This window comes from Cygnus atratus, chromosome 3 (genome assembly GCF_013377495.2).
Source record: "Cygnus atratus isolate AKBS03 ecotype Queensland, Australia chromosome 3, CAtr_DNAZoo_HiC_assembly, whole genome shotgun sequence".
NCBI lineage: Eukaryota > Metazoa > Chordata > Aves > Anseriformes > Anatidae > Cygnus > Cygnus atratus.
Window position 1 is genome coordinate 95,407,668 of NC_066364.1, and position 19,585 is coordinate 95,427,252.

Genomic DNA, 19,585 nt, shown 5'->3' on the forward strand with positions numbered 1-19,585 from the left:
GCCCCTCAACAATTCCAGAGCATCCATTATCACTTGTCTCAGCCAACTCTTGCCAGCCTTGACTAAACGTAAGTAAGAGCTTGATTTTAGACATAAGCAACATTTCAGAAAAACAAATTCTACAAGCTCCAGCACATGGAAATTTAAACCACAGGATGGAAAATACTACATTTTATCCAATAAAACCACACAAACCACAGATATTTTTAAACCTGTGCCTGCCAAAGCACCCACACAGTTTTCTATGTTTTCCCCAGAGTGCTACGAGTCTTTTATTAAAGAAATGCAACCAAAATTACTTGCAGTAGTATAAAGGTCTGGATCACAATTTCAGAAGATAACTGGCCCAGAAGAACCCTTTCTCACTAGACCTGTGATGTGCCCATGCCTGTAGGACGGTACGTATTTGCACAGCCTGCAATTTTTATCCTGAAGGTCAGTGAATAATTTGACTCTGGCTGAGGGCTTTATTTCCAGAGAGATAATGGACAAATTTGTTTTTCTTACCGTGTTAATTGAAAGAAAAATTCTCTACAGTCTTCTGCCACTTATTTTTCTTATGACTAGCTTATAAAATGTATGAAGATCCTGTTCTGGATCTGTAATGCATAACTCTCTAAAAAAGGAAGAATTAGACTCTACAATCTTTTGCTTGCAGTATCTCCTTCACCTCTTCCAAATGTCAGTATACATACAAGCTATCTAGATTTTGTAAAGGACATGAGTCATGGAAGGAGCATGAGAAGAACTGGAATTAAAACACGCAACATGAAGGTGGAAAATTAAGAAAGCTTGATATTAGCAACAGATACCTTATTCATTTCTAATGTGCCCCTGGAAGCTAGACCTGGTGGCATGGAAGTGGAAGTGGGGAGTTCTCTCCAAGTTTTCCCTTGCTGCAAATGCAAGACTCTGGCCTTTAACACTCTTGATTACCCCACATATCTTTTCATTCACTTTTCCTCATTTCCCAACTTTTCCCTTCAGAATTAAAACAAAAAACAAACAAACAAACGAACCTACTCAAATTCATTAGGAAATCAGCACTTATTACTGCAGACAAAGGTAAAAGGTGTTTCTTTACTTTCTTGTAGAACAATAATGCAGATGTTTTGAAATGGCTACAGATCATTGACTGCAGACTAGTACCCATCTTGCAGCTTGCAAATGCATGGCACGTTAGTACTTCCAATATGAGTTAAACTTGTTATTTTTCTCTTGCACAGACATTTATTCAGGTTCTCAGGAAGAAGCAGCATGTTGTCAGCCCCCACTCAACCAGCTGCATGAGTACTATCATGTTAAGAAAATTGTCTTCCTTGTACAATTCACTAGATTGTTTAACATTTCATAGTTCAATCTTACCTTAGTCCCCTCCGTGCTAGTTTAAAAAAAAAAAAAAAAAAAAAAAGTATTATTCTCCATTAGCCTTTCATAACTATTTTTAAACTAATGTCCACGGTAAGCTTATTTGTATAGATCCTACACAGAATCAGACCACAAAATTAAAGTGCAATGCCCAGTGGACAGTAAGTGCCTTAAACACTAAAAATGATCATCCTAATGGGTAATCTGCATTTTTAATCATAAACCATATAATATATATAATACATATAAAACATTTTTCACTTTAAAATACAGCAGTGCAATCCACCCTTTTAACTGAAGGATACAGAACTGGGTCTTAAAACCAAACCAAGCCAAAAAAACCCTTAGTCAAGGCTGAAAATCTAGAGTGCATTGAAAAACCTCAGTGGAAACCCCGATAGGAATATGGTTTATACTTTTATGAATTTATGCACAACTTTGATAAATGAAAACTGGGACATCTGAAATAGATCTCTATAGATCTGTATATATCTTTACAAATAATCATACAATCCAAACAATCCATACAATCCAAAACTCAAAAAACCCAACAACAATAAAATAACATAAATAAATAAACGATAAAATTAAAACATCATAGCACTGCATTATGTTTTAAAACAATAATATATAGAGATATATAATTACATATCTATATATCTATAGAAAGATATATAACTATAGTGCACAAAGTTTCATTTGGACTTTTCAATTAAGCATGCTACATATGTGTAATACAAGTTTTGTCTGTAGATGTTCCACGAGAAGATTTTATCTTCTGGGCACATGAGTATTCTGCAATGCAATAGTTGCTACTGATCTTTACAATTTTCAACTGGTTTATAATTTATTTGAAATGAGCTCATGTCTGAGAACTGCACCATTGCACCACTACGTTGCAGAGAACATCACCTGTGTTCTGAGGCAATTGCATTTTAAAGAGTTGGTCTGACACATACAATGATCTACCTTTTCATCCCTAATAATTAGTTTTGCTTGTGTAGGCTAAATATGTTTGTGTACACAGGCTTTCATTATTTTTTTCTGACATGAAAAGACAAGGGAAAGAGAAAGATTAAAATACAATAAAAAATAATGAAAAAGTAATTTTGTAATAACAACATTGACAGTATCATGATAAAAATATATATGTGATAATCAAGTATATCTGCTGCTGTAAACAATCATTTTTAATACTGATAATCTAGAAATATATCAACATGAAATTCACAGGGTGCAACTCCACCCATGCTGTATCTGACTAACCTGAGTGTTCAGCTTGCCTAAGTTTGCAGTAACTGTTATTATCTACTGGGCACCCAAGTTTAACAAGAAACAGAGCAGACTTCGTACTTGCCAATGCTAACTTTGATAAGCAGACTGAGAAAACAAAACAAAGCCAACACTTGCACACACTTCTCATATTTGACATTGGTATCCACATAATTACTTGAAGAAGCAGGTAATTATGCTGTGTCTCTCGTGTCCTTTCCCCAACTGCATACTTCATATCAGCTCCACCTCCATTAAGATGCATCTCAATAGTAAGATCATTCACTGTGTTTTCACCATCCACTAATTAAAACATGTTTTTGTTTTGTTTTGTTTTTAAAGTATTTTCTTTTCCTAGTGTCAGTTAGCCCTTGATGCTCCTGACATTGTTCTGAAGCACAAGACTCTTCAATGCTTGGCATTTGACCAACAGGACATGCCCTTATCTTTTAAAGAGTGTTTCTGCATAACAGATGAATGACCTCTAGACACCATATGCAAAATTCACGATGGCTACAGGCACCTGTTTGGGATGCCCTGCATATCTCACTCAGCAGCAATCTCAGTCACCTCAGGCTCTTTTTAATATCTGATGCCACCCTATTTTCACGTCACGGCAACAGAAGGAGAGGCAGAGCATCTTGTGTTATCTAACGTACATGCTTGGAAGTTCACACAGGAACCAGAGACTCCTGCAATGAACTGCACGTGCCTTCAGAGTAATATTTAGTGCACATACAGAATCACAGAATCATCCGGGTTGGAAAAGACCCTCAAGATCAGTATTCCTTTGTTGAAAATATTTCATGTTATGCTAGAAGTATCAGCAATATTAATAATTGTGAACACTTCCGAAATAAAATCCCATTTAAAGAGTTATAAATTAGTAACTTTGCCAAGTAAATTGTTCAGGCTAAAAACGTCAGTGCCAGGAGCTCCTTTCCCTTATCCAGCTCTCACAGGCACCTCACACCCACAGCAATCAGGCTTTTGACATGCACAGGGCTGTCCTGCCTGCACACACTGACAAGCAAGCCTTCAGTTTCAAATTGGGCAATTACTTAATTAGAAAATTGAGTAATTAGCAGATGCTTTTGACCTTAATCTCATTTTAACTTCATCTGTTAAGTGCAAGTATCATCCCACACCGCATAAAGGTTAATTAACACTTGTAGGCTACTGAAACACTACCGTAAGTCTGTAGCAAAGTTGGTGTTGAAATTCACGCCTTTCTTTGGAAAGTGAGACTAAAAGCCTTGCCATAAAAATAACGCAGGGAGACAAGCAAAGAAAATTAACGCAACTCAAAATACGGAGCAACTGCTTTTTAGGCAGACTTTAGGCAACTGAGTATTGACTGACTTGGGGGAGACTATGATCAAGTAACTAAAGGCTGCACCTTACTACCTATATGATCCAGAAGACTAAATACAGGCCTCAAGGGCTACCCCTACCCTGGCTTTTATGTTCAGTCTTTGACTTCCTACTCATAACGACGTTCTTCAAACGTATTTCGTTACTGCATAAATCTTAAGATAGCAGCATTAATTGTCACTGATCTGGCTCACCGCCGCAAATGATATCGGCACTATCCAGGCTCAGACAGAAGCGCCAGGATCCAAAGCAGCTCACAGAGCAGGTCCAGCAAACATCCTGCAGAGTTCACTGAGAAACAAGAGATCATCTGAAACACCGTGGCTTTCCAGGAGAATTTTGCCAACTCATTTACACAAAGCAGTACCCACCAGTTATCTGGAGGGCAAGGAAGTTGGTGTGAGGGGTTGGAAATGGTTAAAAAAAAAAAAAAAAAAAAAAAGGACCATTCATAGTAATCTCAAATTCTCCAACTCCCTCCCCATTGCCCCAGGCAACTTATATATCTTAAACTATTCTTGTCAGAGTGATGATGCTAATTGATGCTAATTCCTGTTTAGAGCAATGTCTGTATATTTAGGTATGTTTTTGTAGAATTTAAATCTCAATTCATACGGGTTACTGCCAACTTTCCAAGACAATTTATTTCATTAATGTGCAAATAAGATCCACTTTGCAAAACCCTCAATCTTTACATTGCAACAACTCAGGCAAAATCCACCGTTTATCTTCACTGTAGTAAATCTCTGCTGCAAAACATCTGCATTCAGTAGTACCAACACAGCTTTAATAGGAAACTTCTGGAAACCCTCCAAAATCTTAAATATTTATTGTTTATTCAGTCAACAAATTAATCTGAGTTTTTATTTGTGGCGTGCTTTTATAAAGTACATTTTTGCCCAGGAGGAAAGTTATGTTTCTGCTCTCTAAACTCACTGTATTCTCATCAATCGCAGGGTCTAATTTCAGAAGGAAAACAGAAAAGCACTGAAATCATTACGTGAGATAACATCAGCCAAAGCAACATACCCTCTTCTTTTATGCATACAATGTATTTGTACCATGCAGGGTTTATTTGCAAAATGTTACTCATCTCAAATCATGAAACACAGGTGAATGATCTTCAGCTTCTGTTATCTAGGAATCAAGTTAGACATTTCAAATGGAAATGTTGGAACACTTCTGAAATTAGTTGTCCTGGATGCTCCATCACACTGCTTTATTTTCTTTCCCCCAGGAGTCATAAATAAGTATCTAACTGTACAAACAAAGTTTATTTGATCTCATTCTGTGCTATTCTAAGCCACTATCATAAATGTAACTAGCCATCAGGTCAGGAAAAATAGTGTGTCCTGGCCTATTTTATTAATTTCATATCCCAAATAAATATGTTTTTATTCATGCTGCGCACTTATAAATCTGTGTTGTACAGGTTGTGCTTCTGCCAGTGGTTGCTTGTATTTTACACGCAATAGGATGTTATCTTGTAGACTCAGTATTACTTTTACACAACAAGAATATTCTCTTACTGGAATGATGGACATGCGTATAAAAATATCAATATTAGAGTACCTCCACGCTAAAGAGATTCATTTCTTGATAGTGATATTAAAAACAGCATAACACATACTATTCTCAGTCATCATCATCTTACTTCACGCTTAAGGGAAATCTGCCCAAGTCCATCTTTTGTGGTACCATTTCAGGGTCAAAATTCAACCTTGCAGTGAATACCCCTGGTGCCATCCCTCCCCAAATCCACAATTAACCTCTTGCAGGTGGGTTCACTAGATGCCATGCTCCTCCCGGGCCACCAGCCCACTGTGACTCAGTTTTGGGCTGACAGCAACCTCAGGGCTCCCCCGCCCAAAACACCCCTTGCCCTTGCAGAGGACATGTTCCCTCTTGGTCTGCTGGAAAGAAGAGGATCCCGTGGGTTTCAGTGCTCAGCAGATACATGCGTGCACCAGGGCCAGTGCACACATTGCTTATGTGACACAGCAATTTCAGATAAATTGAAAAATCTGTCTAGAAGGAGACTTACCAACTCATTGCATTATCTTAGTTTTCTGGTATTTCAAGTATATGAGTTCTTCCCACTTATTCACAACGCCATGCAGCCACTGTTTTATTACCTCTCTATAACAGAGATCATTCTGTGAAAGGCCAATTTTTTCTCTGACAAGCTAAAGTGACCTTACAAAGTAATTATTCTCCCTTACATTTTGTTACCCACAAGCTAAGGATGGCTATACATTCCCTTCCTTGTGAAGAAAATATGTTGTAATGAGACAGAAGCACTTCTGGATGAAGTATGTAATTGTAGTTGTAACCCACTGATGCAACCAGGGGATACAACTTAATGGTTTTAAAACCTCTTTGTGTAGGTAAAAATAAGACACAAGGTTTGCTTCTGATACGTTTTTTAAAGGTTCATTGGTTTTTGGGAGTGTGGGACTAGATCTCTCTAGTCACAAGCTAGATCCAGCACAACACTTAGAGCAGCAGGCACAAAATCCCACTTTGGTTTACCTCCACTGAGATGCCTCCCCAGCTTCTGCACCTGCTAGCAGCTTTGCTTACTCAAGGTGCATCCAAACCACATTTTTTTTGTTTATTTGTTTGTTTTTGAGTGCAGAAAAAGACCTAAAACTCCTTCGTACAGAGCAGTCCTGGTACAGACACCACTAAGCTATCTGCACCAGTTCCAGGACAAAGCACAAGCTCTGCGACTCCCACGCAGCCAAGCTGCAAGGCAGTATCTGCAACTACTCACTGCACACTAATCATCATCTCCATTTCAGTTACTACAGAGGAGCAAGTATTGAGAAATAAAGGGAATATGTCCATACTATGTGTCACAGAAAACGCTTCAGAACAGACAGCAAGCAGAAATACTGCTTATACTGGTGTAACTTGATAGCTACCCTCAAAAAAGGCAACTGATCATAAATACAATTTAAGAAGTGACTAGTTCTTTAGCTAAGCTCCTTTGTTTCATTATGTTAGCAATTAATAGTCCCAGCGAAGCTCTGAGGTTAGCACCTCCTATAAACAAGGTGTGGGTGGAAAGCATTGCTCACACCTCTCCTGCTGCTGCAGCTGCTCCCACCTGACGTGAGACCTACTGCACAGCAATCAGACCTGCCGTTCTGCAGCACGCGGGTCTGAGCGACTGAGAAACGATACCAGGTATTGTTTGCCAAGGATATTCTTTTAAACAACTCTGACCACACATCTACCATCAGGTGTTGACATGTTTTCTTTAATAAGAAGGACACCACCAACAATCACTTTCCACAAACGCTCTAAACCTACGAACAAATAATTTAGCAGTGAAATTAAGCTAATTTCATTCATGATGAGGAAGACTTCTAGAACAGAAGGACATATTCCTACATGCGTTTACACATGTATTTTAAAAAGCTAAAGTTAGCTATAGATAGGCTGCTTCCACAGAAACTAATACATGAAAATGAAGGCTGCTTCCACAGAAACTAATACATGAAAATGAAGCCAGCTTCAATGATGGTATCAGTTCCTAATCCTGGCACTATCAGGCCTGAGCACAGCTGAAAAAGGGTGTAGTAAACTGAACACCAGCAGGGGAAAAAAAGAAAAAAAAAAGCCCCCTCCCCCTCAAAAAGAAACAAAAAAAATAATAAAAAAAAAACAGATAAGGCCTTGTTTACTCTTGACTGAGAGCAAAATAAACAGAATTTTACATTTTTTTTCCCCCATCTGTCAGCTGGGATGTACATGATCAGTACACTGATAAAAAAAATTAGCTCTAATTACAACCCAGTGATCTTTGCTTTCCCATTTAAAGTGGAAAATTCCAATTGAAAAGGAGGAATTAGGTCTCATCTTTATTCAGGTTAGGGCACGCTTCTGAATCAATTCACCTGCAAGCAAACACAGACACATAAACAGTGTTCTGTGATACTACAACTTCTCAGGGAAAAAAAAAAAAAAGATCGCTCAACATTTGGGACTAAATACTTAGGTTAAGAATAACTCGGCTAAGACCTTTCAAAATTTCACCTTGAATGTATTTTATGTAGAAGTCCCATACAAAATTGAAGTATCATAGTCACTATCGATAAATCATATGAAACCATCATGAATGTGTGCATGAAATATGCCTGCATGGGAAAAACACTTTCACAGGGATGCCTCTTCCTTCCTTCTCAAAAGGATCCTTCAGAAAAACACACATTTCTGATGTGGAATATTTGTCAAATTCTGTAAACATAAAAGGGACTATATTTCTATCAAGTTATTTTTAACTCCATCATGTTTTGTATCATAAACAGGTTATCTATAATGTATTCATTAGATGGATGGAGTCTTTGAAGTAGAAAAAAAACTTCATGTTTCTTTTCCCACTGTTTGCTACAAAGCAACAGTTTTTAGGTAAAAAGAACATCACTATAAATAGGGGAGATGGGCCTGATTATAGATGTGTCTGGCATTGGAAGTAATCAAGTACTGCAGACACTTTATAGAGAACCAAGAATTAAATCTGGTTGTGACTAAATAACACCAGTGCCATGAATCATGAATATGTGGCTTCATGCTTTGCCCATTTTCTTCCTTATTCCTCCAAATAAGTAATTTAGTTAAGAAATGACACCAATCAAAGTCTCATTAGAAAGAAGGGTTGTTCTGTGCATAAGGCACAGATTCACAAAAATTCACAAACAGCAGAAATGCTGAGCTGCAAATGGGCCCCGGCACTTGTGTATGAGCACAGGATGGGTGTGTTTGAAGTCAGCAACACCTGGACAGCAAGTTCTAACCACACAACTTTGGGCTACAACCCAGTGTATGGCCACATAAACTATCAGTGAGTGAGGAGAAGAGGGAGTCAACGGCATCACAGCTTCCCTGTAGTAACTACTCAAGCGCATACTCTTACTGAAGAATAAATGCCAGGCTGTTAATCCACATTTACTAACCTGCTGTGTCAACACGCTGTACATTCCCACCTTCACTTAGCACTCCACAACTTGTGTGCAAGCCCACACTGACTAGGTGTGACCATCCCTTGTGACCTGCGATGTGCATACCGAAAAGTCTTCATAGGAAAGCACAATGGGAAAGGCAGCCTGTGCCTCTGAGAGCCAGGAAGACCTCCTGGTTTTGGCCCGTGTGCGGAGAAGGCAACTCATTCAGCTTCTCGTGGAAGGAAATGCTCCCCTCAATGTATTTCATAGGTACCAGTAACCTGACTGGGTATTCTCATGGTTTTAAGCACTTCTGAATAGCATTACAGGCAAGCAAGGGCAAAACCCAACAAATTAATATGCCATTTTAGAGCATATGAAGAACAAAAATGATGGTGGGAGAGAAGAACACAGGCAGAAGACTTGGCACCTAAACTCTGTCTATGTTATTATAATACATCAGAACATCTCATCATGCACTAAAAACTGTGACTAATGGCTGCCACACTTGGTCCTTCCTTCCATCTCTTTTCCTGCATTTTCTAAGAAAACTAGCTTTCTTAGCATTTTCTGCAAGTGCTAAGAAAACGCGAACCGTTGCCCTGCACCAGTCATCATCATCATGTTTTCAACCCCCTCTTGATGACTAATACATATTCCTAGAACTGTTAGAAGTGAGATATCAGAAGAGGCAAAGCAGAAGAAACATTACAAAAACCAAAACCACATTTCTGAATATTAACTACCAAGTTAAAGAAGTGAGACAATTCCACTGAGTCAGGTAGATATAGCCTTCTTAGCACTGCAAGATGAAAAACACTGGTGACTTTTATATTTGTGACTTTATTTCATATCTCCATAGCACTGGTGTTACAGCTCAATACAGTAGGTATTTAGTTACATGCTACTGTGTAATACCGCAGGTATCTAGCAAAGTATGTACCAGGGATACATTTTTTTGTTTCTTAGTCACATTGGAATATTTTTTAATGGTGCGCATGTGCAAAACATTGTGCAGCATCGCAGATTGGATGTAGCTGGCAGGGACCTCTGGAGGCTGTCTGCTTCAAGCCCCTGCTCCAGCAGGGCCACTGAGAGCAGGACACCCAAGAGCATGCCCAGGTCTCCAGCCAGCCCGACACCTCTCCTGGCCAGACAGAGCGATGCCTGCTGCCCTGCTGGTGCCACTCTGCTGGCTCGTCCTGGGCACGGCTGGCTCTGGCAAGGCACGTCCCTCGCTCCCAGCTGAATACCTGGAAAGGAATGGTATCTGGAGAGTAAATAGCACTTTGAGGGGATGTTTAATGGGATGGAGCCTGGAAACAGAACCAGCTGATAGAGCTTACAGGTCACTTCATTAAGCACGGGCTCAGCTAATACATGAAGCAAATAAATATTTAGTCCAACGGCACTTATAATTACTTCATATAAGTGCTCAATAATAGGTTCATTTAACTCTGCCAAATTAGTAGGAGAAAGTGAATAAAGCTGTAGTAACCTGATAAGGAAGTATGAAGTAGAATTTAGAAACAAGCATACACTATTTTGCAAACTCTAGTAGGTTTATGGGTCCCTAAGAGGCAGCAATGGTATTTTCACACCCTATGATGAGACAGGATTTTACCTCTAGACCTAAGAGCTGAAGAAGTTGAAATGATGTGGAAAAGGATGACAGTTAGGAATAGCATCTGTCAGCACTTCCTTCTATGAAGTACAGTATAATAAGTAAAGAAACATAGTAGAAGGACAGCATCTTCTCATCAATCACTACTTTCAGAAAGTCCAATTGCCAAGTACTTAATGCCTTCAGTGACAGGCATGAATGGCCGTGTCTACAAAAACACAACCCTTAGCACCTTCAGCTTCTGGTGAATGCTGATCTTCTTGGTAGGGAACAGTTTGCCCTTCTGTTGGGGAATCAACAGGAAGCAGAGAAATTTCAGGAAACACAGCCTAAAGCATTTGGACTACAGTAAACCTGGGGAGGGGGAGACACAGCTCTTGTGGAATATCTGGGCTGCATTTTGTTATTTCTAGGAAACAAAACTTTCTGCCTTTGCCTCCTTCACCCAAGAAACCCACTGCAGTTCTTTAAGTGAGATGCTAAGACATAGGGTCTTTCTGGAAGACAGGAAAGAAAGCAAAGAGAAACTATTAACACATTTTTAGTCTAGGACTATGGCCAGTGCTGCTCTAATGTAGCTTTTAAACCTTTAAAGGCCCTTGCTAATACCACTTCCTGACAGTAAAACTGTTTAAATGAATCTCAGGCCTAAGACACCAAATGGAGGCAGAGAGGCAGCACCCTCGTGGTCCCACGGCGAGCCCTCAGCAGGCAGCAAGAGCCTGACCCTCGTCTCCCACCGCGAGCGGCGCTGGATGAATGGTGGATTCAGACCCACAGCAGTGCTCACGGTGTCGGAAGACTTCTCCCATCTTGCCACCTAGAAATCTCATTTCAGGTAACCCAGCGTGGGTTGGTGAGGCAGGCTGGCAGGAATTGTGTCCTCATTTGCGAAAATATATTAACTGAACAGGAGAACGCGGGCTCTGAGTTTTATTGTTTTGGGAGATGAAAATGATAACGTGGATCAGTTACCTAGTAATTACTCAGAAATAGTAAGTTAAGGTCATTTTAAAGCTAGCCATGCACTGACTCTCATATAAAACTGAATTGTGTGTGTCAAATACACTGAAACCTACAACAAATAATAATCATGATGATAATAATATTATTATTATTATTAGACACCAAATATTGTAATATTTTAGGTGTATAAATTGAGAGTATACAAATGCTGCTAATGCCTCCAGCAGCAGCTGGACACCGTGACACAGCACCGAAGTAAATGCTCTGCTCCTTTGGTGTTAAAGATAAAGGTATCAAAATAAACGTAGAAGCATGAAAGCAACCAATTTTCCAAATCTGGGGACTCTGAGAGTGGCATTATTTTTTTTCCCCACAACCATTTATAAATGCTGCTCGTGATACTAAATTTTACTGGAGGCAAATATTTAATGCAAAGCATGCAAAGTTAAAGTTTTGTTAGCAAGTAAATATTTTCCTTGTTCGAACTAAAAATTTCTATCCTGCCCTGTATAACCTAAGCTAAATTCTCGCCCAGATCAAATTTGATAGACAAGATCTTTCTGAAAGGACGTGTCACGATGTAAACCCTGCCTGTATTTTAGTTACAAAAGGCTCATTAAACATAAGTATGTTAAAAAAAAATAAAAATCCATAACTTGACACCTAACAAACTTTTTAAAAAATCTGAACAAGCTTCCTATCAGTACTGATGTTCCATTTGTTAAAAAGAAGTTCTAGTTCTTCCCTGCTGAACAACAAATTTATTTTAGCTCTATCAACAAATGAGAAATTGGATGTAGTACAATGATACCCAAAAATAAAGACCAGGAGTACCCCCACAAAAAAGACTTTTTTTTCTTCTTTGATTCTGTTTTTGTCAAGCACCAACACAAAACAAGTCACCATTACAGGTAACACAGGGTAGCAGTAGCAGCTCTCATAACAAAGCATATCATTGTAGAACCTTTATCAAAAATAATAATAAATTAAGAACTCATCCCCCAAACCTTACCCCAAAGGCCATATCTTTACTGCAAGGTCTTAATCTCCTTCACGTAAAGCAAGAATGAGCATCTGTGGTCAAAAAAAATAATCTTTCTACAACTTAGTGTCAGGCTCTTTCCAACTTCTTGTTACCAATTACCATTGCAAAAAGTTCTCAAGGCAAGGAACTCTCGAGAATGCGGTCAGAAATTTCAGATGAACAAAGCAGTTGATTCTTCATCATGCCAGTTTCTTACCGCTGTAAGTATACTTGCCAACCAGGGCACATTCCTCAAAAATTTTATACAAGGGTACATTAGGTTTAATGATGTAAGTAGGAATGAAGTTTTAAATCAGCAGAATACATTACATTGCTAAACATATCCGAAGTCATATTTTCTATCAATTACGAATTCTGACGTTAACTTTTACTCAACAAAAACCTCAATCTTGTATCAAGATATTAGTCAAAATTATTTTCTAAGATGCAGAAAAGAGTTAAAGTAGAATGTAATCGTTAAGTAAAGAACGTATTTCTCACACCTTATTATGCTGGATTTCTAGGCAAATCTCAGAGGCCAGCCCATCATGCCACACTTGTTTCTGAAACTCTGCGTATGCCTCGAACTCAAGTCTGAGAAAGTTGTATAGTTCTAATCAGAGGATCACAGAAACTCTTGCAAAAAGCCATTAAAGTCAATGGAAATATCTTTACATAAGCCTCAACTCACCAGTAACAATGCTGGCCAGATACAGCCGTAAGAATTTCTCTTCTGCTGAATTTTGTTCTGAAGATAAACAGTTAAACATTAGCCCCTTTTTACTCTTCCACCACACAAAATTGTGCAAGTCTGCAAAAGACCATATGAAGCACTTTAAAATTTCCAGTTCACCCTCCCTCTTTCCCCAGGGTTGCTACATCTTAAATTCTAAACCGAATGCTTTGAATTCTGAAGCAGATAAAGTTCAGTGTGTTGCTCACTTTAAAAAAGCACGCTGCGGCAAGGTCACTTCTTTCTCCCATTAAATACGTGTAGAAATTTATGCGGCGAGTACCTGCCCATATTTGTTTTTTAAGCAAACTTTCCTGTTGACAGATGTATTTTAGGGAAAAAAAAAAAGTGTAAGATTTTATAGGCAAGATGCTGTACTTATATGAACACTACACTGCATGAATCAGCAGACAAAGAACTGCTCAGTGAAGTTTGTTTCATTGGGAATAACACGCTTCTCTGCCATATACAAGAACAATACATTTGGTCTCTATTTGGATTTGGTGGTCTTTTTAGTATTTTTTCTTCCTCCTAAAGGCTGAGCTCAAACTTTAAGGTTGATAGGGCAAGAATGCTGCAATTAGTTATCTGATTTACACTAAACAGAGACTGGTTTGATAGCAACTGTTTAAAGAAAGGAAGTCTGTGCTGAAAGATTTCATTTTTACCAAGGCCCCGGTAAAAATGAAAGTGGAAAAAACCCCTACCTCTGAAGGACAAATACATGTTTTACACACACAGACACACACAAATACAGCAACGTACAGAGCTCAGGCTGCAGCGGGCAGAGCTATTTTAACCGCCTACTTTGAACGAATCTTTGCTGCCTCCTGCCTGAGAGGCCCGCATGCAGCCAAAGCTTCCCTGCAGGAGCTTCGTCTTCCTTTTCTTTCTAGAGACACAAAACCGAGGTGCTGCCCGAAGCATGGTGCACAGCAGTGGCTCTGGCCCACGCTTGGGAAGGGTCACTCCGCACGCTTCTCGCTTGGTCCGCGATGCGCTGAGAGCATGCATGCTGCCAAAGCCACCGCGCCAGAAGCATCGTGCCCTGCGAGTATTAACTTCCTAATCACCTCCCCATTATTTTCTCCGCTATACACAGATATCTTTTTTTTTTTTTTTCTTCCCCCTAAGTTTTCTCAAGGTTAGGACGCTGCACCGCAGTGAGTATCTCAGCCTCTGCACAAGCACACCTTGCCGGCTGCAGTCAACTTGATCACCAAAATAAATATTCGTCCCGGCGTTTACAGCTTTCCCTTTCCCCCATGCCCAGGAGCAGCCGTACTTTACCCGTGCAGAAGTTCCCCAGCGCGGCGGGATCGCAGCTGGCCGCCAGGCAGGGCAAGCCGCCCTCCATCCCCAGCCCGTGGCCGCCCGGGGGGGCTCACAATGCAGCCCCTCTGCCCGCAGCCCCAGCCAGAGGCTGAAGGGGGTGGGATAGGGACAAAAATCCCAGGCTGCCGCAGGGAGTGGCTAGCCCTCAGACGTCAGAAATACACCAATAAAGGCACTTACGAGGCGCATGCAGCACAGAAATACTTCACGGCACACTGGCTATCCATCAGCGATCCCAGTGTTACGACTTTGTTGGCTTTTATTTTTTTTCTTTAAGGAAAGCAGAATTCACCCGCTGCTCATCAACCTGCTTCAGAGTCGGAAAATGGGCATTGTTTATACACACACGAGGTCCTGCACCACTTCCATTTAAAACCAAAACAATTAGGCTGTCACACGGGCACCCTGCCATGCCTCTTTCAGATGGGACTACAACGCAACGTATTCATGGCAAACATTAAATACAGCTTTAATACTGTGATGTTAACTAGGAAAAGCCAACAGCAGTCTATTTGCCCTCGGTCTGAACAGCAAGAACCACCACAAATAGCTAATGAAAAGGATTTCTGTAAAGGATCAATTCAAATAAACTATTATTGTTCCACAGCATGTCTGTGTGTGTGTTGGAGAGGACAGACCTAATGGCAGTCAAAGCACAACATGAAATGAAAAGTTCACACGGAGGGGAGGGCAAAGGGGCGGTTGTTTGTTTAGTATTATATTTGAATATTTTTCCTATGACATCTTTCAAGGCGAAAAAGCAATGACATCACTGGCAATATACTTGCATTCATTTCATTAAAATGAAGCGAAATGCCGTGGTTTAAGAGCAGCAGCTTTGCAAAGCCATTGTTCTGTTATGCAGAAAAGACCTCGTATTACAAATGCATTACAATCTATTTAGTATGATCATGATTTTGTCTGTCTTGCAAGATGAAGCACAGCCAGATGAGAACTAATGAATGCAACATGTGTTCATTCTTTTGGTAGCCATGCCTGAAGCCAGTTGGCAGAATGAACCACGGCAAGATAAATGTCAAAACAAAGCTATTTATGAATATGTATTGCATAGATTTTGCCTCATCTCTCTATCATGCTTCAAATAGTCTATTTTCAAACTTTGCAAGCATTAAATACCCCTGGATTAAAGTTTTGATTTCCAGACAACAGCAGGATAGTCAAAAAATACACAGGGGAAGTCCATGTCACCATTCAAAAACAAGGAGGGGCAGCACTTTTTTCCACCCCCACAAATGAACAGTTGATAAGAAGGCTCACAAAAACACATATAGTTGAGACAACACACCAAGGGTTTGGTATTCCCCCCCCACCCCGAATTATCAATCTACATGATTTTAGTAGTATCTTCGTTCTCCAGCAGCTCCTGATACACTGGAGAAATTGACCTCTGCAGTGATTTAAAAAACAAACAAAACAAAACACACACACACACAAAACAACCAGAAGGACAGTCAGCTGAACCCAGCTCTGCTATATTAAGCAAGACAGACAACTACTGTGATTAATAATCGTAATAAAAAGAGCCTAAGAAGCTGAATGGTGGAAAGTGATAAAGGGTAAAGGGCAAGGGCATAATTAAGGAAACAACCCTAACTAAGCCAAGGGCCTCAACACGCAGCTGCAGCACGAGGATTGACCAAGAACCCATGCTTTCAACTTGCCCCAGACACTGGGTTGCATCACATCATTAGATGAAACAATCCTCATTGCAAGATGAAACACTGAGTCTCATCTTGTGTGGGCTGGACACACGAAACAGCTTAACGTGCACAGACATACATTTTTGTATCCCTTAAAACTTAACATCTTTCCTAATACAGTTGTGAAGCCCAGAAAGAAACTGTGGGTAAAATTCCTTCATTATGCCAAAGAGACATTGTGTGTGCTAGTAGGAATGGTAAGGAAAGCAAATGAAGCTCGATTCGCCATTTTAAACGGTTATTAGTGATCCAAAGGATGACCAATCACATACAATGGCAGGAAGCATTCAACTAAACAGACTTCTAACTAAAAATTTTTTGTACAACTCATTTTGAGAATAAACACGTTGTATAAAAAAGGTTAGGAACTCCTACTGTACCAAAAGGATATGAACTTCTGGTATTTCCAGAGGTACAAGACCCGGACTTTTAGCTCTAAAAAGTATGGAATTCTTCAATATAAGAAAGCAGAAAAAAATAACTGTATTATGGCAGTAAGCTCTGAAGAGCAGCTTCAGGGTGATGATCTGAAGGCCAATGTTTGAAATTAGATAGTTTTCAGACAGCTCACTGTATACTTGCTCACCCTGAAAATGAGCAGCAATCTCATGCCACCCATCATCTATTCTGCCCCCATCTGAGGACCTGGGACACAATTTCCTTGATTTGCCTTTAAATGTCTCATGAAAAACTTAACTCCTCATTAGGATTTTTCATTCTCCTAGCTCTGGCCCATACCTGCTTTACTAAGCCATCTCCCTGTCTTGCAGCCCTGCTATCTTCAACAGCTATCTTCCTCTGATCTTTTCAGCCTGAAACACCATCTCAGGTCTCTCTTCTCTCCCAGTATTTACCACGAGGCAGGGGGGATAAGGAGGTAAAATACTCCTGTGAAGTATTGTAGATAAGCACAAATGACAAAACAAGTACCTAAAACATGACACAGACTAAAACAAAACACACATGAAGCACGCAAGTAACCTTCGCCCAGAAAAAATCTCTCCACTTCTTAGCAGTGCAAAGTACATTGTTACACTGTGAAAAAGAAAAAACCCTCTTCAACTGATCATCACAAAGCAAGTTAAAAGACCAGGAACAGAGCCAAGGGCATTGTACAAGCATGGTTTGTTTGTTATTTTTGTTCTGGGGGGTTGTGGGTCTTTTTTTTTTTTTTTTTGTGAGATTTTTGGGGAGGGGGGTCCTTTTTTTTTTTCTTTTTTTTTTTTTTTTTCCGCAAGATGGAGATTTGGGGGAACATTACACATCTGGTGAGAACAGTGGATGTCTCCAAGAATGCAGCAGTATCAGTCAGATGATGAACCTGAGGAAGGAGTCATTTGAGACACTTCAGTTTTTCAAGCTCCCAAAACCACTCCATCCCCCAGTCTTTGGAGGCTGGGGCAACTGGCTCCTCTGGCTTTTAAAGAGAGCCATGGTAAGTCATGAACGCTTCTGAGTCATCGCTTGGATGCAAAGAGGAGGAAGAAGCAGGTCCCCTGCCACCCCCACCGTTGCCTTTCAGTGATCCAGGCCCAGCTGAGGGAGTTGGGGGTCCTCCCACCAAAACCACGGCACCCCAGCCACACAGGCTGCAGAAAGGATGTGTCCTTCCCAGGGCATCATTAATCTTCCTCTTTTGGCTTCTAGTGACTATCGAGTTTCCTTGGTAAGTGACCCTGCTACTGAGGAAATATCCGCAGTTGCACAAAGTTTGGAAAAGCCTAAGTGTGTTTTCACAGAACCAGGATCTCTTTGTGTCCAAATGCAGAAGACCGTAGAAACCACAGCTGCCGCACAAGGCAAACATGTTGATTATGTTATCTTCTCTCCAGTGGATTACTGGAAGCTCTCCCTACCTACCCTTCCTTACAGAAAAATAAAGAAAACTGTAGCTATAACTATGTCTAATCAATATAAACTAATCAAGTATATGGAGATTAATTTAATGACTCTTCGAATTGCAAGACGGCAGCACCAGTTAATTTTATTTCTTCATATATATGAAACTAATTGTGTTTCCAGTGGAAAACAATCCTTCAATTATTTTGCCTTTTTTTTTTTTTTCTGAAAAGAAACCATAACCATGTTTCAGTAGGCATTGCCTTCACAGCAAAGGGGTACCACCTTCCCACACCTGGGTGCATCTCTGTTCCTGTGTTACCTCCACCCCAGCAAGAAGAGAACAGCAATTTCTTCACTAACGACCCAATTCCTTTGAAGAAACAAAACCATCCAAACTAAACCATGGAGCCTCACCAGGCCAGACTTATGGCACATGGCACGGCGACCAGCGCTATAGCAGCAGGGTGGCAGCACCCGCTGGAAAGAGCGGTGGGAGCCACTCCTGTCCACAGCAGCTCTGCCTTCTGGTGACAGAAGGTGGTTGTGAAACAGCCACGCTTGTAAACCATGCTTCATGCTTCACTGCCTCTTCGTTGCCAGACGAGCGGAGTCCCAGCATGAGCAGCGCCAGGGCAGGGTGTGTAGACAGCACATAGCCGCAGCACCCGCAGGTCCTGGTCCTATACTGAGCTACGGAGTTTTTACCTACAGTAAGCTAAAATGCAGAAAACAAGAGAAACAACACACCTACATTTGATCTTTAGAAGCCCTCCTGAAGCTGCCCTCCAGAGCTGAACCATACCAGTGACCATGCAGTCAATGACCTTGGGAAATTCGAATGTAAATACATATTTTTTTCTCTGTTTTCTACCAAAATATTACCTCACTTAAATAAATAAAACAAAAAATTTCCTCCAAATGCAGAGCAACCACCTGAATGTCTGTTTCTGCCAGGTGGTTTTTCAGCAGCTGCCTGCTGCTGTTTGTCACAGCCTCGCTGAGGTGGCAGCACACTGGCAGGAGAGCGGGAAGGGTGGCAGTGCTGGAGACTGGTATTTCACCAAACATAACATCAAACCACAGCTGTAGCACGCCTTCCGCTGCCTGATAGCAGCAGTTGCAAAGCAGACTGCTTGCAGCTGCTTTCCTGCCTACCCATCAAAAGCAGTACGGAAACGGCCAACAAACAAGATGAAAATGTATTAAATCTAAAACACAGCCAGGAAAAGGTTTCTCCAGTGAATTTTATTTTGGCCACATGTTCCAGACCACAGCTGTTGCCTATTCTACACGGTGGCCCGTGAAAATGTGCAACCCTGCCCCCTGGGAAAGGGAGGAGCCTGAGCAGCAGCATCCCTGCTAGGGGCAGCCTGTGTT

At 40.5% G+C, this 19,585-nt stretch overlaps 1 protein-coding gene across 14 annotated transcripts in view; it reads right to left on the reverse strand.

Moving 5' to 3' along the window:
* EML4 (EMAP like 4) overlaps positions 1–19,585 on the reverse strand; it is a 158,222-nt gene that overhangs the window by 77,023 nt on the left and 61,614 nt on the right. Inside the window, exon 1 of one of the 14 annotated variants that reach the window (XM_035564338.2) lies at positions 14,601–14,802. The exons of the other annotated variants lie outside the window; for them this stretch is intronic. Within the exon in view, the coding sequence (XP_035420231.1) occupies positions 14,601–14,667 (67 nt within the window). The 5' untranslated portion in view covers positions 14,668–14,802. Of the gene's footprint in view, positions 1–14,600; positions 14,803–19,585 lie in introns of those variants that run through there. 14 annotated transcript variants of the gene reach the window in all.